The sequence below is a fragment of the Coregonus lavaretus genome, assembly GCF_964263955.1.
Source record: "Coregonus lavaretus genome assembly, chromosome: 11".
Lineage (NCBI taxonomy): Eukaryota > Metazoa > Chordata > Actinopteri > Salmoniformes > Salmonidae > Coregonus > Coregonus lavaretus.
The window spans coordinates 51631310-51655491 of record NC_139998.1 but is presented as its reverse complement, the minus strand read 5'-3'; the positions used below and the strand labels follow the sequence as shown (position 1 = coordinate 51655491).

General features: G+C 42.6%; 1 protein-coding gene across 4 annotated transcripts in view; it reads left to right on the top strand.

Moving 5' to 3' along the window:
• LOC311137809 (uncharacterized protein) overlaps positions 1 to 24182 on the top strand; it is a 73297-nt gene that overhangs the window by 42618 nt on the left and 6497 nt on the right. The window contains exons 9-13 of one of the 4 annotated variants that reach the window (XM_084172405.1): positions 242 to 427; positions 731 to 810; positions 2055 to 2164; positions 2415 to 2459; positions 3137 to 5388. In XM_084172405.1, the coding sequence (XP_084028531.1) occupies positions 242 to 427; positions 731 to 810; positions 2055 to 2164; positions 2415 to 2434 (396 nt within the window). In that variant the 3' untranslated portion in view covers positions 2435 to 2459; positions 3137 to 5388. Of the gene's footprint in view, positions 1 to 241; positions 428 to 730; positions 811 to 2054; positions 2165 to 2414; positions 5389 to 24182 lie in introns of those variants that run through there. The other 3 variants (XM_084172404.1, XM_084172406.1, XM_084172403.1) reach the window with 3 other exon arrangements.

The following is a 24182-nucleotide window of genomic DNA, read 5'->3' as shown; positions in this document are numbered from 1 at the left end:
GGGGTTTTCAAATCTCACCACATCGTGGTTATATCACCGATCGGTGTATGGCAGAAGCCATATGACGCAACAATATGTGCCTGAAAGGGGCAATCTGGGATTGGAAAAACAACAAACTGTCACCCCGCCACTTGTTTTGGGAAACAGCTGGAGAAATGTAACCACTCTCAAATTCATTGGGACAAGGAGTGTCTGTGTTTGTACTAGAACTGTATAGTAAACGTGGTATTGGTGTTGTCAGGAGATAGCCCGGCTGCTGATGGAGCAGGAGAAGATGGAGTACAAGAAGTCCAGAGAGAAGGAGAAGCAGAAGCAGGGGATGAGGCCGGAAGAAAGGGGGATGAGGCCGGAAGAAAGGGGGATGAGGCCGGAAGAGAGGGGGATGAGGCCGGAAGAGAGAAGGAGGCCAGAGGGAGGAGACTACAAGGTGACTCGTTTTTCTGGAATGAGATGACTGATTAATAACACTTATTTCACCACTGCATGTGCAGAATTTTGATCAAGTGTCATCAAGATGGTATGTTGGTCCCTCCTATGGATTCATTTGTGTTGATATGATCTGTGTGTTTTACATAGGAGTGCTGTAGTAAGAGCAGCACAGTTTCCATTTTAGTCATTCAGCAGACGCTCTCATCCAAAGCAACCTACTGTTAGTGCAGGTTTATTGGCACAGTTTGTTATCAACTTGTTGATAAGACCAGACCAAAGATAGTGTCTGTGTGTGTTCCAGCCAAGCTCAGAGGAGGTAGTGCGTCCCAGACTACGAGAGGAGGAATACCAGAAGCCCAGGAACCACCAAAAGCCTGCCAGGTAGTGGCCTCACTATATTAATTAGCCTGCCAGGTAGTGGCCTCACTATATTAATTAGCCTGCCAGGAACGGGCCTCGCTCTGTCAATTAGCCTGCCAGGCACGGGCCTCGCTCTGTCAATTAGCCTGCCAGGCACGGGCCTCGCTCTGTCAATTAGCCTGCCAGGCACGGGCCTCGCTCTGTCAATTAGCCTGCCAGGTACGGGCCTCGCTCTGTCAATTAGCCTGCCAGGCACGGGCCTCGCTCTGTCAATTAGCCTGCCAGGCACGGGCCTCGCTCTGTCAATTAGCCTGCCAGGCACGGGCCTCGCTCTGTCAATTAGCCTGCCAGGCACGGGCCTCGCTCTGTCAATTAGCCTGCCAGGCACGGGCCTCGCTCTGGCAATTAGCCTGCCAGGCACGGGCCTCGCTTTATTAGCTACATTACTATTACAACATTAATAAACCCTTATTACAACATAACACTACTTATTACAAGGGTTGGGGTCAATTCCATTTCAATCCAATCAATTCAGGAAGTGCACAAAAATTTGGAATTGGAATTTGGTTTAGGCCTACTTTCTGAATTGAAGTGGAATTGACCCCAACCCTGCTTATTACATTATTACACCGTTATTACAACATTAAATAACCCTTTATTACTGGAATACACCCTTGTTACTACATTAATACACTTATTACAACATGAATATATCCTTATTACAGTAATAAACCCTTATTACATGAATACACCTCGTATTGCAACATGAATACACCTCGTATTGCAACATGAATACACCCCTTGATGCAACATTAAAATACCCTTTTTCCAACATGAATACACTTATTACAAAATGAATATGCCCTTGTTGCAACATGAATACACCCCTTGTTGCAACAATAATACGCTCTTACAATAACATTATTACAATGATACTCTCTTACAACATTATTGCACCACTATTACAACAATGATACACTCTAACAACATTATTGCACCCCTATTACAACAATGATGCGTTCTTACAACATTATTACACCACTATTACAACAATGATGCGTTCTTACAACATTATTACACCACTATTACAACAATGATGCGTTCTTACAACATTATTGCACCACTATTACAACAATGATGCGTTCTTACAACATTATTACACCACTATTACAACAATGATACTCTCTAACAACATCATTACACCCCTATTACAACAATAGAATGGCCTTAAAATATATTTTCTATCGCTCTCTCCCCTCTCACAGGCCTTCTCAACCTCCTCCACATGACTATGAGAATGTGGAGTCCATCTACAGCTGCTCAGAGAGCCACTATTCTTCCCGCACTCCGGCCAGACCTGAGGCTGCTTACAAAGGTACATTCAGCTACTGGATGCCCAGGCTCTTTTTGGGCCTTAACTCAGGCCTCAATCTAAAACCCAAAGAATGCAGATTGAACACTTCTCATACAGCTAACTTTCTATCCAGCATACCACGTGGTTGGCATACACCAAATTCATTTCTTAGAGAGCTCCTACCATATTTCTTAGAGAGCTCCTACCATTATAGCCAGTGATTATGTTATTAGGTTTTAAAGATCAGCCTCTCTCCCCCGATCTCTTCTAGGTGTCTACTACAGACAGTGACCCAGGCTGCCTAAGCCGTCCATCAGTGAGTTAATTTTTTTTATTTTGTTTGTTTTTGTAAGTTTACTCTTCATTGCTGTATTTGAAGAAGAAAAAAACTCCCATGACTTTCTATTGTCCACAAGCCTTGGAACAATGTACCTAGCTGAAACCCAAACGCTCTCATTTGTTTCCTTCTTTTAACTGACGACGACAACAAAGACAACCCAAAGGAGATGCCTTGTGACATTCTAACTCCTGCTGGCTCTTAACTGTGGATGATGATGTTGATTCTAAGATGTATTTATTTTTTAAAGAGGGAAATGTTCCTGTTTTGCTGTAGTCGTCGTTTGCTGGTGTTTCCGTCCGTCTGTGGACCATGCTCGTCATGGTGGATCAGGCCTTTGCTGGATATATAACTGCAATCTCTGTCTCTGTATCAATGGCGGTCTATGGGATGTGCCTGTCTTTGGATCCAAAAGGGTGGCTGCGTGGTTCTGTGTACTCCCAGGCTCCAGTTCTCCTGGTCCCTTGTATTGTGCTGCACATCAAGGCTAAACAAAATGACAGGCCCGGTCCAAAACGCTATTATATCAGGATAATGGATCTTTGTGTTTAACGTCTTTCCAGTCCGGAAGCGGATGGTGATCATATGTTGACTTCTGACTTGTTGCTGTCTGTAAGCTCTCTACTTTTACCTGTGTGTTCCTGTGTCTTTCTAAGGAGCTGGTGTATATAGCTGCTTGGAGTAATGACTTGGAGGTGGAAGTGGAGCATTATGGGACATACTGCTATGATTGTGTTTCTACGTGCATGCTTACTGAAAGTGTACTCTCCTGTGTGCTGCAATTCTGTTCCCTCTGCGAAACTCTGACACTCTCTCTCTGTTAGTCAACAAGAGCACAAGTCACTGCAAACGCCAATCAGTTGGTTTGTGGATTAACAAAATATGCTATTTTAAATGTTACCCCTAATATATTTGATCAGATGTTCCGTCAGTATTTGATTTAGTGATATCTGCTTACAAACTGGCATCGGCACATGCTCTCAGCGCTAAGACAAGTGGACCAGTAAGAATTGAATGCATGTACATTTCAGATCTGTGCCAAACATAACATTGTGCTTGTCTTGTAAGAGCTGTGTTCACTAGGAACGGGACAAAATGGGGAGGGACCAACCTGAATTTGTCCAATAGAAACTCTTGTTTTTGTTGTAAAACGTTTTCCATTGCGATATGTTTTGCTACAATGTGCACTAATTAATACAACCCAGGTTGTGTTTTCCTAACCAACCGTGTCCATTGGTTGAACGGTTGACTCGTTGGTCACCTGTTAGAGTGCAAGTCACATCTGAATTACTGTTTCTGCATTTTATTTAGTTTATATAATTTTATTTTGTCTTATTTTATTTGGCATCACTCTTTAAAAGGCATTTATCTCATTTCCTGTACATTCCATTCCTGATTAAATGCATTCACTCTCTCGGTCTCTCACACACACTCACACACACACACCACTCTCTAAGAGGGTTATCACTTCCTGTGTGTGTAACAAGAGTAAACATTCCCAGGGTAAACATTAGTGTGGAGGGAAGTATCAGTCATCCACAGAATCAACAGAGAAAGTGAGAACATGATGTTATTCCACTCAAAGGGACCTTTAGACTCAGACAGCTGGGTGGTAGGGTTAACTTCTCAGACAGCTGGGTGATAGGGTTAACTTCTCAGACAGCTGGGTGATAGGGTTAACTTCTCAGACAGCTGGGTGATAGGGTTAACTTCTCAGACAGCTGGGTGATAGGGTTAACTTCTCAGACAGCTGGGTGATAGGGTTAACTTCTCAGACAGCTGGGTGATAGGGTTAACTTCTCAGACAGCTGGGTGATAGGGTTAACTTCTCAGACAGCTGGGTGATAGGGTTAACTTTTCAGACAGCTGGGTGATAGGGTTAACTTCTCAGACAGCTGGGTGATAGGGTTAACTTTTCAGACAGCTGGGTGATAGGGTTAACTGCTCCATGGCCAGTTTAGTCTTCTTCTTTTTTTAAATGTATTGAATGAGGATGGTAATAGTGGCAATAGATTAAACACTTTTTGATTACCAGACATCATACTTTAATAGGATCCATGCTATATCAAAGGGATTACAGGAGACTATATAGGGACTTTTAGAGATAGAATGCGTCCCAGATTGCACCCTATAGTGCACTACTTTTGACCAGGGCCAATAATGCTTTGGTCAAAAGTAGTGCATGAATAGGGTGCCATTTTGGACGTAGACATACTGTACTGCCAATCGTCATGTTACCGCCATGTTCATATCATGTATTATAGCCTAATTATGGTTTATTACACACACACAAAGAGTAATCACAGTTTCCAGTTTGATCGAATTCAATGTTTAATTATGATTCTGTCGTATTTAGATTTTTGATAGTCTATGATGGTCTTTTTGTTGTTGATGTACCTTGTCCAAGTTGGTAGCATCTGCCTCAAGACTTTTTCGAGACTCTTCTGTGCGTGTCAAAGACATTCTAGATTTGTAAAATGTTCTCACTGTTGTAGGATGGACAGGATTTGTGCCATACGGATGTTTTTTTCAGGGACTTGTAGATAACAGGGAATCTCAGCTCCTTTTAAGGTAATGACAATTGAGGAGGATTGGTGTAGAACCGCCCAGAACTGAGATGTGTATCTTTTTAATGTGGTAATAGCACCATCTTGTGGACATATTGAATACCAAATTAAAACATGTACCGTATCTGATCAGATAGTGAGTGCATGTTGGTGATTTCTGTATAATGATTGTCCTATATGCTTTGAGTGCAATCTGAACCGAAGTCAAGTGTAATGTTTTTGTTTTGCGATCCAGGGCCTGAATGCAATCTACAAATGAAATAATTAGTGACTGTGTTGGCACTTACTGTAACTGAGACTGTTTTGTATCATGAACTGAATAAACAGTTGACATAAACATTGACATTTGCATGTGTTTATTCACTAAACATTTATGTCCAATTCTTTGGTGTCACTCACTATTTGTTCTCTAACTTCAGGTTCTGTATCACATTTCTATCAAAAATATTGGAGACCAAAGTATGATGCAAAGAACAAGTCATAAACCATTAAAAGGTCCAACTAGCCTAATGTGTTTAGGTGCATGTGGTGCCATTGGCTCTCCTTGGAAAGAATAAAGCAAGATTCAGACTCAGGAATTTGCTTAACACATTTATTCTGCGAGTTACAGGTTTAGTTGGCAGATATTGTACAACACGTGGCTGAAAATCATATTGCAAGAGTTGTTCAACAGCCCTGTATCCCTTTCCATTGACAATCAAAGCACAATTATTAAATGTCAGTGTATAGTCAACCATACTCTACGCCCCAATGTGCTGTCATTACTCAAAACCTTTGAGGAAACCTGTTGCACTTAATATATTGTAGTACAGCTACTTAGTTATTTTGTAGTCATTAACCGATAGTCACTGTGACCCTGTAGGGGGTCCAGATTTGAGTTCTATCAGTTGAACATTTTGAGTAATACTCCCACTAAGCCACGCCTCCAAGATAATTTCCCAGTGTGCCTTGCCTTTTCGAGTGAATTGTAGAGTTACCAACCATGACTGTATTTGTTAGTGACAGAGACATGGTTGTTGAATTCATTCATTTTCAGGCCTGTGTCCTTCACCAAGTGAGTTCCCTGGCGAATATTATAATTAAACTTTATGACAATACATTACATATCTCATAAGGCCTTATATGAGGCCTAGGTTTACCCTCATACAGTGGCCTGAAACTCAAGGTTTACAGGCCACATCAGGCTTGCAAGTAGGGTAGCAAAATTCTAGTAACTTTCCCCAAATGACCAGATAAAAAAAGAAATATCCTGGTTGGAGGATTTCCAGCAATCTTCCAACCAGGATTTCTGGAAAACTTGGGAAATTTACTGGAATTGTGCAACCCTACCTGCAAGTCACATATAGGTCATTCAGAAAGTATTCAGACCCTTTCACTTTTCCACATTTCTTACGTTACAGCCTTATTCTAAAATGGATTAAATAAAATAAAATTCTCATCAATCTACACAAAATACCCCATAATGACAAAACGAAAAGTTTTTTTTTTTGTGTGTGTGTGTGCAAATGTCTTACAAATAAAAAACAGAAATACCTTATTTACATACATTTTCAGAGCCTTTGCTATGAGACTCGAAATTGAGCTCAGGTGCATCCTGTTTCCATTGATCATCCTTGAGATGTTTCTACAACTTGATTGGAGTCCACCTGTGGTAAAGTCAATAGATTGGCATGATTTTGAAATGCCCACACCTGTCTATATAAGGTCCCACGGTTGACAGTGCATGTCAGAGCAAAAACCAAGCCCTGTCGAAGGAATTGTCCATAGAGCTCCGTGACAGGATTGTGTCGAGGCACAGATCTGGGAAGGGTACCAAAACATTTCTGCAGCATTGAAGGTCCCCAAGAACACAGTGGCCTCCATCATTCTTAAATGGAAGAAGTTTGGAACCACCAAGACTCTTCCTAGAGCTGGCCGCCCGGCCAAACTGAGCAATCGGGGGAGAAGGGCCTTGGTCAGGTAGGTGACCAAGAACCCGACGGTCACTCTGACAGAGCTCCAGAGTTCCTCTATGGAGATGGGAGAACCTTCCAGAAGGACAACCATCTCTGCAGCACTCTACCAATCAGGCCTTTATGGTAGAGTGGCCAGACGGAAGCCACTTCTCAGTAAAAGGCACATGACAGCCCGCTTGGAGTTTGCCAAAAGGCACCAAAAGGACTCTCAGACCATGGGGAAACAAGATTCGCTGGTCTGATGAAACCAAGATTGAACTCTTTGGTCTGAATGCCAAGCGTCACGTCTGGAGGAAACCTGGCACCATTCCTATGGTGAAGCATGGTGGTGGCAGCATCATGCTGTGGGGATGTTTTTCAGCGGCAGGGACTGGGAGACTAGTCGAGATCCTTGATAAAAACCTGCTCCAGAGCGCTCAGGACCTCAGACTGGGACGAAGGTTCACCTTCCAACAGGACAACGACGCTAAGCACACAGCCAATCTTGATCCAAGATGGCGTAGTAGTGCGGTCCTGTATTCTGTTGTGTCATCGTGTAAATAGCCTGTTTTTATTTTGTTTTTTGTATTTTTTCGTATATATTTCTCTCACTTTCCATCCTTTAACTAAATATACTTTCCTGCAACCCGCCTCACCCAATGTGGAACGGATTCTATTATTTCTTTATTTTTATCAAGAACCTACGGCTGAAACTAGCCAGCTAACTAGCTACTTGCTATTAACCACCGTCAGCAGTCTTCACCACTGTCCGTGGCCTGCACTACCTACCAGCCAGCTCTAGCCTGGACAATTATCGGCCAGTCTGCACAGCGTGCTATCGACCCAGAGCATATCGGAGTTTCTGCCGGAATCACTGAATCACTGGACCTTAACACCGGACCATCGCAACTAGCTAGCTGCAACCGAATGGCTGTTGTGGGATAATCACCACTGGATTCACATGTCCCGACGTACCAGTTAGCCTTGAGCTAGCCTCAAGCCAGGCCCATCTCCCGGCTATCTACCTCTCTGTCAACCGGATGGGACCTCCTAGTGTCGACACGGAGCCCCGCTGATCCATCACGACTGGTCTGCCAACGTAATCGTCTGATGTGGTTTCAACAGGCTTCCCGTTGCGACGACCACGAAGATCCATCTGCTAGCCCCGGCCCGCTAGCACGCACAATCAACAGCCGTGCCTCCTGCTCGCCTGTGCTGTAGCAGCCACTGAACTGCTCCCGGACTCACCTATTGCTGTTCACTGGACCTTATGATCACTCAGCTACACAGCTAATGCCTGCTGGACTGTTCCTTTACACGGTACCCCATCCTGTTTATCTGTTTAGCCTCAGCCCAAACTTTTGTCGCCATTACCAGTTGTTGTCTTAGCCCTCTTGAATAACACCTGTTGCGTTATGCCTCTCTCCCATGTCAATATGCCTAGCCTATTGCTGTTTGGGTTAGTTCTTATTATACAATTTCACTGTAGAGCCCCAAGTTCTGCTCAAATTCAGATAGCTGATGTCCTGAAAGAGCTGCTAAATCTGGACCCCTACAAATCAGCTGGGCTAGACAATCAGGACCCTTTCTTTCTAAAATTAGCCCCGAAATTGTTGCAACCCTATTACTAGCCTGTTCAACCTCTCTTTCGTATCGTCTGAGATCCCCAGAGATTGGAAAGCTGCCGCGGTCATCCCCCTCTTCAAAGGGGGTGACACTCTAGATCCAAACTGTTACAGACCTATATCCATCCTGCCCTGCCTTTCGAAAGTATTTGAAAGCCAAGTTAACAAACCAATCACTGACCATTTCGAATCCCACCGTACCTTCTCCGCTATGCAATCTGGTTTCCGAGCTGGTCATGGGTGCACCTCAGCCACGCTCAAGGTCTTAAACGATATAATAACCGCGATCGATTAAAGACAGTACTGTGCAGCCGTCTTCATCGACCTGGCCAAGGCTTTTGACTCTGTCAATCACCGCATTCTTATTGGCAGACTTAATAGCCTTGGTTTCTCAAATGACTGCCTCGCCTGGTTCACCAACTACTTCTTAGATAGAGTTCAATGTGTCAAATCAGAGGGCCTGTTGTCTGGACCTCTGGCAGTCTCTATGGGGGTGCCATAGGGTTCAAATCTCGGGCCGACTCTATTCTCTGTGTATGTCAATGATGTCGCTCTTGCTGCTGGTGACTCTCAGATCCACCTCTACGCAGACGACACCATTTTGTATATATCTGGCCCTTCATTGGACACTGTGTTAACAAACCTCAAAACGAGCTTCAATGCCATACAACACTCCTTCCGTGGCCTCCAACTGCTCTTAAACGCTAGTAAAACTAAATGCATGCTCTTCAATCGAATGCTGCTTGCACCCGCCCGTCCGCCTAGAATCACTACTCTTGGCGGGTCTGACTTAGAATACGTGGACAACTACAAATACCTAGGTGTCTGGTAAGACCGTAAACTCTCCTTCCAGACAAACATTAAGCATCTCCAATCCAAAGTTAAATCTAGAATCGGCTTCTTATTTCGCAACAAAGCCTCCTTCACTCATGCTGATAAACATGCCCTCGTAAAACTGACTATCCTACCGATCCTTGACTTCGGCGATGTCATTTACAAAATAGCTTCCAACACTCTACTCAGCAAATTGGATGTAGTCTATCACAGTGCCATCCGTTTTGTCACCAAAGCCCCATATACTACCCACCATTGTGACCTGTACGCTCTCGTTGGCTGGCCCTCACTACATATTTGTCGCCAAACCCACTGGCTCCAGGTCATCTATAAATCACTTCTAGGCAAATCCCCGCCTTCTCTTAGCTCATTGGTCACCATAGCAACACCCACCCGTAGTATGCGTTCCAGCAGGTATATCTCACTGGTCATTCCCAAAGCCAACACATCCTTTGGCCGCCATTCCTTCCAGTTTTCTGCTGCAAATGAATGGAACGAACTGCAAAAATCTCTGAAGCTGGAGACTCTTATCTCCCTCACTAACTTTAAGCATCAGTTGTCAGAGCAGCTTACCGATCACTGCACCTGTACACAGCCCATCTGTAATTAGCCCACCCAACTACCTCATCCCCATATTGTTATTTACATTGTTATTTATTTTGCTAATTTGCACCCCAGTATCTCTATTTGCACATCATCTTCTGCACATCTATCACTCCAGTGTTAATACTAAATTGTAATTATTTTGCACTATGGCCTATTTATTGCCTTACCTCCATAACTTACTACATTTGCACACACTGTATATAGTTTTTCTATTGTGTTATTGACTGTACGTTTTGCTTATTCCATATGTAACTCTGTGTTGTTGTTGTTTTTATCGCACTGCTTTGCTTTATCTTGGCCAGGTCGCAGTTGTAAATGAGAACTTGTTCTCAACTGGCTTACCTGGTTAAATAAAGGTGAAATAAATAAATAAAATAAAATAAGACAACGTAGGAGTGGCTTCGGGACAAGTCTCTGAATGTCCTTAAGTGGCCCAGCCAGAGCCCAGACTTAAACCCAATCGAACGTCTCTGGAGAGACCTGAAAATAGCTGTGCAGCGACGCTCCCCATCCAACCTGACAGAGCTTGAGAGGATCTGCAGAGAACAATGGGAGAAACTCGCCAAATACAGGTGTGCCAAGCTTGTAGCGTCACACCCAAGAACACTTGAGGCTGTAATCACTGCCAAAGATGCTTCAACAAAATACTGAGTGAAGGGTCTGAATACTTATGTAAATGTAATATTTCAGTTTATTTTTTAATAAATGTGGAAACATTTAGAAAAACCTGTTTTTTCTTTGTCATAATGGGGTATTCTGTGTAGATTTATTATTTTTTAAATCCATTTTCGAATAAGGCTGTAACAGAACAAAATGTGGAAAAGTCCATGGGTCTGAATACTTTCCGAATGTACTGTATTCTGGCTTGCAAAGTGATGTTTAATTTCTATTGGAATCCAGCCAGAGTGACGATATCCAAAAGTTGGATTTTTTTATTCACCCGCGACTTGCACTCATAATGACTCAAGTTTAGGAACAGTGTGAAGAGACTACCTAAGCCATTTAAAACTTGAACAAACATTTCAGTAACAGGTGCAAACAATCTAACTAAATGATTGGATGTTATTTATCTTTGTGTAGCATAAGATTAATCAATCACTCAATGTACATGCAAAAACACAGATATTAAAAACATTTAGAAAGAATCTACCTGCAGTAGAGCATGCTGGGTAAAACGTTTATTTGTTATCTTAACTTAAACAAATTGAGTTGATGTGACTTCTCATTTAGTTGTGAGTCAGTACCACAAACATTTTAAGGAATAATTACTTTTCATTGACTAAAATACATCTAGTAAGTTGAACTGAGTTAAAAATGCCTTGGGGTTTACAGTGTAATAATGTTACACTGAGAATTTGTGTTGTGCCACAGTCTATCTATCTTTCTTTATAGTTTCTTTCCTCTTGTCAGGGTAATGGGTTGGTCTGTGTATTCCCACTTACCTGTAGAGAGAGAACATGTATACAGGTATAACAGCATTCTCCTGGAAAAGGAGAGAATACAAAATAAATAAAAGAAGATGAAAGTGAGTCATGCTGGGTTGCCGTCATCAGGGAAAGTACAATGTCCCATTTTGTCTAACTCTTCCCTGTGAAGTGAATGAGGAAGGAGTGTTTAGTACTTCAGTGGAGCTGGTTCACCAACATACCTGACATTGTCATGGTTCACTTGGATGTGGCAGCACCACTGAGACTGCCCACAGTACGCTATGTCATAGAAGGGTTTTATTCTCCTTTGAGACACACCACTGCCCCCTGCCTGTAACCGTATGTATGAGTCTTATGGGCTTGTTTCCCAGACACAGATTAAGCCTAGTCCTGGACTAAGAAGCACTTTCAGTGAAGGATTTCCTTTGATCATGCTTGAAGTCTAGAATAAGGCTTTTTCTGTGACTAGGAAACCTTACCGATATCAGGCAAACTCTTCTCAGGTAATTAAAACCTTGTGTCTCCGACTTAACCAGAGGCATTTACACCTGTTGACATACCTGCTACACACACTACCAGAAACAATGACTGAAATTCATCAGCGCATCTCAGGCAAGGTTTCTAGCTGTGTGGGCAACTTGTAACACTTGGAAAGGACCCTGTGAGAAGTAGGCTACTGTTGTACATTGTTACAGTCCTCGGTGGAGATTTGTATCATTAGTGCTTTGTCTTATTGTGGTTACCACTATTGCAATACAGCAATATCATGGTTCGTTGTATAAGTATTACCATATATGTATATATATATGTGTGTGTGTGTGTGTGTGTGTATATATATATATATATATACACATACATACACACAGTTGAAGTCGGAAGTTTACATACACTTAGGTTGGAGTCATTAAAACTCGTTTTTCAACCACTCCACACATTTCTTGTTAACAAACTATAGTTTTGCCAAGTCAGTTAGGACATCTACTTTGTGCATGGCACAAGTAATTTTTCCAACAATTGTTTACAGACAGATTATTTCACCTATAATTCACTGTATCACAATTCCAGTTGGTCAGACGTTTACATACACTAAGTTGACTGTGCCTTTAAACAGCTTGGAAAATTCCAGTAAATGATGTCATGGCTTTAGGAGCTTCTGATAGGCTAATTGACATCATTTGAGTCAATTGGAGGTGTACCTGTGGATGTATTTCAAGGCCTACCTTCAAACTCAATGCCTCTTTGCTTGACATCATGGGAAAATCAAAAGAAATCAGCCAAGACCTCAGAAAAAATGTTTACATACAACTTAGCCAAATACATTTAAACTCAGTTTTTCACAATTCCTGACATTTAATCCTAGTAAAAATTCCCTGTTTTATGTCAGTTAGGATCACGACTTTATTTTAAGAATGTCTGTAAACAATTGTAGGAAAAATTACTTGTGTCACGCACAAAAACGAAACTATAGTTTGTTAACAAGAAATTTGTGGAGTGGTTGAAAAACGAGTTTTAATGACTCCAACCTAAGTGTATGTAAACTTCCGACTTCAACTTTATATACAGTGGGGAGAACAAGTATTTGATACACTGCCGATTTTGCAGGTTTTCCTACTTACAAAGCATGTAGAGGTCTGTAATTTTGACAAAAATCCAGAAAATCACATTGTATGATTTTTAAGTAATTAATTTGCATTTTATTGCATGACATAAGTATTTGATCACCTACCAACCAGTAAGAATTCCGGCTCTCACAGACCTGTTAGTTTTTCTTTAAGAAGCCCTCCTGTTCTCCACTCATTACCTGTATTAACTGCACCTGTTTGAACTCGTTACCTGTATTAAAGACACCTGTCCACACACTCAATCAAACAGACTCCAACCTCTCCACAATGGCCAATACCAGAGCGCTGTGTAAGGACATCAGGGTTAAAATTGTAGACCTGCACAAGGCTGGGATGGGCTACAGGACAATAGGCAAGCAGCTTGGTGAGAAGGCAACAACTATTGGCGCAATTATTAGTAAATGGAAGAAGTTCAAGATGACGGTCAATCACCCTCGGTCTGGGGCTCCATGCAAGTTCTCACCTCGTGGGGCATCAATGATCATGAGGAAGGTGAGGGATCAGCCCAGAACTACACGGCAGGACCTGGTCAATGACCTGCAGAGAGCTGGGACCACAGTCTCAAAGAAAACCATTAGTAACACACTACGCCGTCATGGATTAAAATCCTGCAGCGCACGCAAGGTGCCCCTGCTCAAGCCAGCGCATGTCCAGGCCCGTCTGAAGTTTGCCAATGACCATCTGGATGATCCAGAGGAGGAATAGGAGAAGGTCATGTGGTCTGATGAGACAAAAATAGAGCTTTTTGGTCTAAACTCCACTCGCCGTGTTTGGAGGAAGAAGAAGGATGAGTACAACCCCAAGAACACCATCCCAACCGTGAAACATGGAGGTGGAAAAATCATTCTTTGGGGATGCTTTTCTGCAAAGGGGACAGGACGACTGCACCGTATTGAGGGGAGGATGGAAGGGGCCATGTATCGCGAGATCTTGGCCAACAACCTCCTTCCCTCAGTAAGAGCATTGAAGATGGGTCGTGGCTGGGTCTTCCAGCATGACAACGATCCGAAACACACAGCCAGGGCAACTAAGGAGTGGCTCCGTAAGAAGCATCTCAAGGTCCTGGAGTGGCCTAGCCAGTCTCCAGACCTGAACCCAATAGAAAATCTTTGGGAGGGAGCTGAAAGTCCGTATTGCCCAGCGACAGCCCCGAAACCTGAAGGATCTGGAGAAGGTCTGTATGGAGGAGTGGGCCAAAATCCCTGCTGCAGTGTGTGCAAACCTGGTCAAGACCTACAGGAAACGTATGATCTCTGTAATTGCAAACAAAGGTTTCTGTACCAAATATTAAGTTCTGCTTTTCTGATGTATCAAATACTTATGTCATGCAATAAAAAGCAAATTAATTACTTAAAAATCATACAATGTGATTTTCTGGATTTTTGTTTTAGATTCCGTCTCTCACAGTTGAAGTGTACCTATGATAAAAATTACAGACCTCTACATGCTTTGTAAGTAGGAAAACCTGCAAAATCGGCAGTGTATCAAATACTTGTTCTCCCCACTGTATGTAGTCCTACACAGTATCAAACCTAACCTTACACTTTTATTGAAAGCAAAAAGTTATTCTGTGGCATTATCAATGTAGTGATTATACCAGTTACATACATTAAGGATTTTAGCCTGTGTTGAATTAATCAAATCTGATGAGGCTATCTAGGTTGAAACATTTAGGCTACTTTATAAAAAAATGTAGGCACCATTGCATCAGTCATGTTCAGGTGATTGACCGGTTATTCAGGTGTGTAGCCTACAAAAAGTTTCCATTGGCAGAAACTGTGAATCAGATACACTTGGAATTACTATTACCACACTAGGAATACATAGTGAATGAAAATCGTCAAGCATACAGCAATGAATATACTACTGACAGGTCCAGATGTGCATTGGCTAACTCACCTGTTGTGGTATTTCGGCATCATAAAATGTTCCATATAATAAACATGTCATAATACAGTGTATCAAGTAGAGAGTCAAGTAAATTTGAACTATGTAGATATCAAATGTTCCTGAAGAGCAGTCACTCATGGCTCACCTGAGAATTGAAAGTAAATGCAGACGTCCTGAAACGAGAACATGCCGTGTTGAGACAAGGAAAACTAGGAAAATACACACGCCCAGTTTTATCAGCTCAACGTTCGTGCACTCATTGGCGAGGACAGGCCAACTCCTAAAATATTCACCCGAGACAGCGGTTTTACTGTTGATGGCAAACCCAAGAAATAATCTTTACCTAGTTCCTTTGCCACTCCAAATGCGCTGAACCCTTTTTAATTCATGCCATTTTAATTTTTCTAACTTGAGCTGATAAGCCTTGGGCACGTCTTCAGGAAAAACCGGTAGAGGTGGTCACAGGCAAAGAGGATTTTTCAGAGTCAAGCAAGCAACTTCTGTAATTAAACCAGCCTTTTGATTAGTGTTCACTCAAACTGTGTGAAATTACTTCATAGTAGCCAACGGTTATGCTATTTCCCCTAAAAACGTTATGGTTAGCAATTAACATTGTCTCAGTGCATTGATTAACTTATTTCTACTGCACTGTAATTAACTGAAATGTGTCAATGTATGTACATTTTTGCCTTAAAATGCTAATGATTTCTAATGGAGCAGGAGTAACATGTTCCCTTCCCTTATGAAACAGGAGTAACATGTCCCTCCCTCCCTTATGAAACAGGAGTAACATGTCCCCCCCCCCCTTATGAAACAGGAGTAACATGTCCCCCTCCCTTATGAAACAGGAGTAACATGTCCCCTTCCCTTATGAAACAGGAGTAACATGTCCTCTTCCCTTATGAAACAGGAGTAACATGTCCCTCCCTCCCTTATGAAACAGGAGTAACATGCCCCCCCTCCCTTATGAAACAGGAGTAACATGTCCTCTTCCCTTATGAAACAGGAGTAACATGTCCCTCCCTCCCTTATGAAACAGGAGTAACATGCCCCCCCTCCCTTATGAAACAGGAGTAACATGTCCTCTTCCCTTATGAAACAGGAGTAACATGTCCCTCCCTCCCTTATGAAACAGGAGTAACATGTCCCCCCCCCCCTTATGAAACAGGAGTAACATGTCCCCCTCCCTTATGAAACAGGAGTAACATGTCCCCTTCCCTTATGAAACAGGAGTAACATGTCCTCTTCCCTTATGAAACAGGAGTAACATGTCCCTCCCTCCCTTATGAAACAGGAGTAACATGCCCCCCCTCCCTTATGAAACAGGAGTAACATGTCCTCTTCCCTTATGAAACAGGAGTAACATGTCCCTCCCTCCCTTATGAAACAGGAGTAACATGTCCCCTTCCCTTATGAAACAGGAGTAACATGTCCCCCCCCCCTTATGAAACAGGAGTAACATGCCCCCCCTCCCTTATGAAACAGGAGTAACATGTCCCCTTCCCTTATGAAACAGGAGTAACATGTCCCTCCCTCCCTTATGAAACAGGAGTAGCATGTCCCCTTCCCTTATGAAACAGGAGTAACATGCCCCCCCCCCCTTATGAAACAGGAGTAACATGCCCCCCCTCCCTTACGAAACAGGAGTAACATGTCCCCTTCCCTTATGAAACAGGAGTAACATGTCCCCCCCCCCTTATGAAACAGGAGTAACATGCCCCCCCTCCCTTATGAAACAGGAGTAACATGTCCCCTTCCCTTATGAAACAGGAGTAACATGTCCTCTTCCCTTATGAAACAGGAGTAACATGTCCCCCCCCCTTATGAAACAGGAGGAACATGCCCCCCCTTATGAAACAGGAGTAACATGTCCCCCCCTCCCTTATGAAACAGGAGTAACATGTCCCCCTCCCTTATGAAACAGGAGTAACATGTCCTCTTCCCTTATGAAACAGGAGTAACATGTCCCCCCCCCTTATGAAACAGGAGTAACATGTCCCCCCCCCCCCTTATGAAACAGGAGTAACATGTCCCCCCCTCCCTTATGAAACAGGAGTAACATGTCCCCCCCCCCCTTATGAAACAGGAGTAACATGTCCCCCCCCCCCTTATGAAACAGGAGTAACATGTCCCCCCCCCCCTTATGAAACATGAGTAACATGCCCCCCCTCCCTTATGAAACAGGAGTAACATGCCCCCCCTCCCTTATGAAACAGGAGTAACATGTCCCCCCCTCCCTTATGAAACAGGAGTAACATGTCCCCCCCCCCCCCTTATGAAACAGGAGTAACATGTCCCCCCCTCCCTTATGAAACAGGAGTAACATGTCCCCCCCCCCCTCCCTTATGAAACAGGAGTAACATGTCCCCCCCCCCCTTATGAAACAGGAGTAACATGTCCCCCCCCCCTTATGAAACAGGAGTAACATGTCCCCCCCCCCTTATGAAACAGGAGTAACATGTCCCTCCCTCCCTTATGAAACAGGAGTAACATGTCCCCCCCCCCCTTATGAAACAGGAGTAACATGTCCCCCCCCCCCCCTTATGAAACAGGAGTAACATGTCCCACCCCCCCTCCCTTAAGGAACAGGATTAACAGGTCCCCCCCAATCCTCCTCCCTTACAGAACAGGATAAGATGTCCTCCAATCCTTTTAGAACCACTTAGTGTTTTCTCGGAATCGGTTGGTTTTAAATGTTGTGGTTGTGGTGCCAGACCTAAATGACTTGAGTAAATACGTAGGTGTCTTGACTTTGAGTAATAGCCCATCTTAATTAACATTGTCATTGCCTGTATGATTCCTATTTGCAGAAACAATTTGTCAGTCAGTGTAATATCATTCCGGCCATACCCGCGGGAAGTAGTTTGGGGTTGGGGGTGCAGCAATTTTTTCGCAGACGGCTATAGAGATTTTATTTGGCCGCTACAGACGTCTATATGGATCTGCTAATACAGGACTAGTAAAGGCCCAGTGCGCAATTATCAAATTCAGGGGGTGATGCAGCACCCTCAGCACCCCTATGTCCCGCGGCTAGGATTCTGGCTACCCTCTCAGTAAAAGTGGTGGATCGGAAACATATTAACCTGCATAGTTATTTAAGATGCATCAGCAACCTGTTGAATGCTGGTATGTGGGTAAAGCTAGAGAGAGAGAGAGAGAGAGAGAGAGCAGGCATTCCCATCATTGGGTGTTAATAAAAAAATAGGCAGTGAACCGTTTGGCCCAGGGCGCTGTGCTCTGTGAGCTGTATGCTGTGCCTGATGCAGGAATGACATCGGACTGGTTTGAGAGCGTCAGTCCTGAGGCCTGTTCTAAGAGGGAGTCACCTCCAATACATGCCAAAGCAGTCCTCTGCATGTGTTCAATCACATCTCTGTTATAGGCCTCAGCCTACCATGAAGGGACTTTTTCCACTGCATTACTGGTGTTACTTCCTGTATGCCATTTAGTTAGTTACCTTGTAATTACTTTGGTGAAGTTAATGTATTCATGTAGTCTGTATCTGCAGATAAGCTACATAAAACAAAAAGGAAGTTTTAATGAAAAGAAACTGGACAAATTCGTTTATTGTATAGTTACTGTACATGTAGGCCTACATAATAATATATTGTAAATGCATGGTGTCTGTGCAACTTACTATAACCTATTAAGTGTGAGCAAATTACTGTATGTACATTTACATTTTAGCAGACGCTCTTTTCCAGAACGACAGATTTTTTCAACTAGTCGGCTTGGGGATTCAAACCAGTGACCTTTTGGTTACTGGCCCAACGCTCTTAACCACTACTCTACCTGCTGCCCCATGTTAGTTTCCGGAGAGCGACATTATTCTGTGAGATGATGTATGTGTCCTCTCTGGTCCAGTCACTGTCATACATATTATCAAACTTCACAGATACCCCAAAAATGCTGTTTAAATATCCTCAATGTGATTTAACTGATCAAATGCATTCTAGATCTACAGTCGTGGTAAAAAGTTTTGAGAATGACACAAGTATTGGTCTTCACAAAGGTTGCTGCTTCAGTGTTATGAGATATTTTTGTCAGATGTTACTGTGAGGGAAAAAAGTATTTGATCCCCTGCTGATTTTGTACGTTTGCCCACTGACAAAGACATGATCAGTCTATAATTTTAATGGTAGGTTTATTTGAACAGTGAGAGACAGAATAACAACAAAAAAATCCAGGAAAATGCATGTAAAAAATGTTATAAATTGATTTGCATTTTAATGAGGGAAATAAGTATTTGACCCCTCTGCAAAACATGACTTAGTACTTGGTGGCAAAACCCTTGTTGGCAATCACAGAGGTCAGACGTTTCTTGTAGTTGGCCACCAGGTTTGCACACATCTCAGGAGGGATTTTGTCCCACTCCTCTTTGCAGATCTTCTCCAAGTCATTAAGGTTTCGAGGCTGACGTTTGGCAACTCGAACCTTCAGCTCCCTCCACAGATTTTCTATGGGATTAAGGTCTGGAGACTGGCTAGGCCACTCCAGGACCTTAATGTGCTTCTTCTTGAGCCACTCCTTTGTTGCCTTGGCCGTGTGTTTATGGTCATTGTCATGCTGGAATACCCATCCACGATCCATTTTCAATGCCCTGGCTGAGGGAAGGAGGTTCTCACCCAAGATTTGACGGTACATGGCCCTGTCCATCGTCCCTTTGATGCAGTGAAGTTGTCCTTTCCCCTTAGCAGAAAAACACCCCCAAAGCATAATGTTTCCACCTCCATGTTTGACGGGGGGATGGTGTTCTTGGGGTCATAGGCAGCATTCCTCCTCCTCCAAACACGGCGAGTTGAGTTGATGCCAAAGAGCTCGATTTTGGTCTCATCTGACCACAACACTTTCACCCAGTTCTCCTCTGAATCATTCAGATGTTCATTGGCAAACTTCAGACGGGCCTGTATATTTGCTTTCTTGAGCAGGGGGACCTTGCTGCAGGATTTCAGTCCTTCAAGGCGTAGTGTGTTACCAATTATTTTCTTGGTGACTATGGTCCCACCTGCCTTGAGATCATTGACAAGATCCTCCTGTGTAGTTCTGGGCTGATTCCTCACCGTTCTCATGATCATTGCAACTCCACGAGGTGAGATCTCGCATGGAGCCCCTGACCGAGGGAGATTGACAGTTATTTTGTGTTTCTTCCATTTGCGAATAATCGCACCAACTGTTGTCACCTTCTCACCAAGCTGCTTGGCGATGGTCTTGTAGCCCATTCCAGCCTTGTGTAGGTCTACAATCTTGTCCCTGACATCCTTGGAGAGCTCTTTAGTCTTGGCCATGGTGGAGAGTTTGGAATTGGATTGATTGATTGCTTCTGTGGACAGGTGTTTTTATACAGGTAACAAACTGAGATTAGGAGCACTCCCTTTAAGAGTGTGCTCCTAATCTCAGCTCGTTACCTGTATAAAAGACACCTGGGAGCCAGAAATCTTTCTGATTGAGAGGGGGTCAATTACGTATTTCCCTCATTAAAATGCAAATCAATTTATAACATTTTTGACATGCGTTTTTCTGGATTTTTTGTTGTTATTCTGTCTCTCACTGTTCAAATAAACCTACCATTAAAATTATAGACTGATCATTTCTTTGTCCGTGGGCAAACTTACAAAATCAGCAGGGGATCAAATACTTTTTTCCCTCACTGTATGTGTATATACAGTTGAAGTCGGAAGTTTACAAACACCTTAGCCAAATACATTTAAACTCTGTTTTTCACAATTCCTGACATTTAATCCTAGTAATAATTCCCTGTCTTAGGTCAGTTAGGATCACCACTTTATTTTAAGAATGTGAAATGTCAAAATAATAGTAAAGAGAATTATTAATTTAAGCTTTTATTTCTTTCATCACATTCCCAGTGGGTCAGAAGTTTGCATACACTCAATTTGTATTTGGTAGCATTGCCTTTAAATTGTTTAACTTAACGTTTCAGGTAGTCTTCCACAAGCTTCCCACAATAAGTTGGGTGAATCTAGGCCCATTCCTCCTGACAGAGCTGGTGTAACTGATTGAGGTTTGTAGGCCTCCTGGCTCGCACACACTTTTTCAGTTCTGCCCACAAATGTTCTATAGGATTGAGGTCAGGGCTTTGTGATGGCCACTCCAATACCTTGACTTTGATGTCCTTAAGCCATTTTGCCACAACTTTGTAAGTATGCTGGGGGTCATTGTCCATTTGGAAGACCGATTTGCGACCAAGCTTTAACTTCCTGACTGATGTCTTGAGATGTTGCTTCAATATATCCACATAATTTTCCTTCCTCATGATGCCATCTATTTTGTGAGGTGCACCAGTCCCTCCTGCAGCAAAGCACCCCTACAGCATGATGCTGCCACCCCCATGCTTCACGATTGGGATGGTGTTCTTCGGCTAGCAAGCATACCCCTTTTTCCTTCAAACATAACGATGGTCATTATGGCCAAACAGTTCTATTTTTGTTTCATCAGACCAGAGGACATTTCTCCAAAAAGTACGATCTTTGTCCCCATGTGCAGTTGCAAACTGTAGTCTGGCTTTTCTATGGCGGTTTTGGAGCAGTGGCTTCTTCCTTGCTGAGCGGCCTTTCAGGTTATGTCGATATAGGACTTGTTTTACTGTGGATATAGATACTTTTGTATGGACAGGTGTCTTTTATACAGGTAACAAGCTGAGATTAGAGTGTGCTCCTAATCTCAGCTCGTTACCTGTATAAAAGACACCTGGGAGCCAGAAATCTTTCTGATTGAGAGGGGGTCAAATACTTATTTCCCTCATTAAAATGCAAATAAATGTATAACATTTTTGACATGCGTTTTTCTGGATTTTTTTGTTGTTATTCTGTCTCTCACTGTTCAAATAAACCTATCATTAAAATTATAGACTGATCATTTCTTTGTCAGTGGGCAAACGTACAAAATCAGCAGGGGATCAAATACTTTTTTCACTCACTGTATATATGTATATACATGTGTATATACATGTGTATGTATATATGTGTGTGTGTGTATATATATATATATATATATATACAGTGGGGAAAAAAAGTATTTAGTCAGCCACCAATTGTGCAAGTTCTCCCACTTAAAAAGATGAGAGAGGCCTGTAATTTTAATCATAGGTACATGTCAACTATGACAGACAAAATGAGAAAAAAAAATCCAGAAAATCACATTGTAGGATTTTTAATGAATTTATTTGCAAATTATGGTGGAAAATAAGTATTTGGTCAATAACAAAAGTTTCTCAATAATTTTGTTATATACCCTTTGTTGGCAATGACACAGGTCAAACGTTTTCTGTAAGTCTTCACAAGGTTTTCACACACTGTTGCTGGTATTTTGGCCCATTCCTCCATGCAGATCTCCTCTAGAGCAGTGATATTTTGGGGCTGTCGCTGGGCAACACGGACTTTCAACTCCCTCCAAACATGTTCTATGGGGTTGAGATCTGGAGACTGGCTAGGCCACTCCAGGGCCTTGAAATGCTTCTTATGAAGCCACTCCTTCATTGCCCGGGCGGTGTGTTTGGGATCATTGTCATGCTGAAAGACCCAGTCACGTTTCATCTTCAATGCCCTTGCTGATGGAAGGAGGTTTTCACTCAAAATCTCACGATACATGGCCCCATTCATTCTTTCCTTTACACGATCAGTCGTCCTGGTCCCTTTGCAGAAAAACTGCCCCAAAGCATTATGTTTCCACCCCCATGCTTCACAGTAGGTATGGTGTTCTTTGGATGCAACTCAGCATTCTTTGTCCTCCAAACACGACGAGTTGAGTTTTTACCAAAAAGTTATATTTTGGTTTCATATGACATTCTCCCAATCATCTTCTGGATCATCCAAATGCACTCTAGCAAACTTCAGATGGGCCTGGACATGTACTGGCTTAAGCAGGGGGACACGTCTGCACTGCAGGATTTGAGTCCCTGGTGGCGTAGTGTGTTACTGATGGTAGGCTTTGTTACTTTGGTCCCAGCTCTCTGCAGGTCATTCACTAGGTCCCCCCGTGTGGTTCTGGGATTTTTGCTCGCCGTTCTTGTGATCATTTTGACCCCACGGGGTGAGATCTTGCGTGGAGCCCCAGATCGAGGGAGATTATCAGAGGTCTTGTATGTCTTCCATTTCCTAATAATTGCTCCCACAGTTGATTTCTTCAAACCAAGCTGCTTAACTATTGCAGATTCAGTCTTCCCAGCCTGGTGCAGGTCTACAATTTTGTTTCTGGTGTCCTTTGACAGCTCTTTGGTCTTGGCCATAGTGGAGTTTGGAGTGTGACTGTTTGAGGTTGTGGACAGGTGTCTTTTATACTGATAACAAGTTCAAACAGGTGCCATTAATACAGGTAACGAGTGGAGGACAGAGGAGCCTCTTAAAGAAGAAGTTACAGGTCTGTGAGAGCCATAAATCTTGCTTGTTTGTAGGTGACCAAATACTTATTTTCCACCATAATTTGCAAATAAATTCATAAAAAATCATACAATGTGATTTTCTGGATTTTTTTTCCTCAATTTGTCTGTCATAGTTGACGTGTACCTATGATGAAAATTACAGGCCTCTCTCATCTTTTTAAGTGGGAGAACTTGCACAATTGGTGGCTGACTAAATACTTTTTTTCCCCACTGTATATATGTGTATATATTTACATGTGTATATATTTACATGTGTATGTATATATATATCTTAAAATAACATCAAATTAATCAGAAATACAGTGTAGACATTGTTAATGTTGTAAATGGCTATTGTAGCTGTAAACGGCTGATTTTGAATGGAATATCTACATAGGCGTACAGAGGCCCATTATCAGCAACCATCAGTCCTGTGTTCCAATGGCACGTTGTGTTTGCTAATCCAAGTTTATAATTTTAAAAGGCTAATTGATAATTAGAAAACCCTTTTGCAATTATGTTAGCACAGCTGAAAACTGTTGTGCTGATTAAAGCAGCAATAAAATTGGCCTCCTTTTGTGGGTTCGATTACAGGCTCAAAATGGCCAGAAACAAATAACTTTCTTCTGAAACTCGTCAGTCTATTCTTGTTCTGAGAAATTAAGGCTATTCCATGCGAGAAATTGCCAAGAAACTGAAGATCTCGTACAAGCTGTGTACTACTCATAGAACAGCACCAATTGTCTCTAACCAGAATAGAAAGAGGAGTGGCATGCCCCGGTGCACAACTGAGCAAGACGACAAATACATTAGTGTCTAGTTT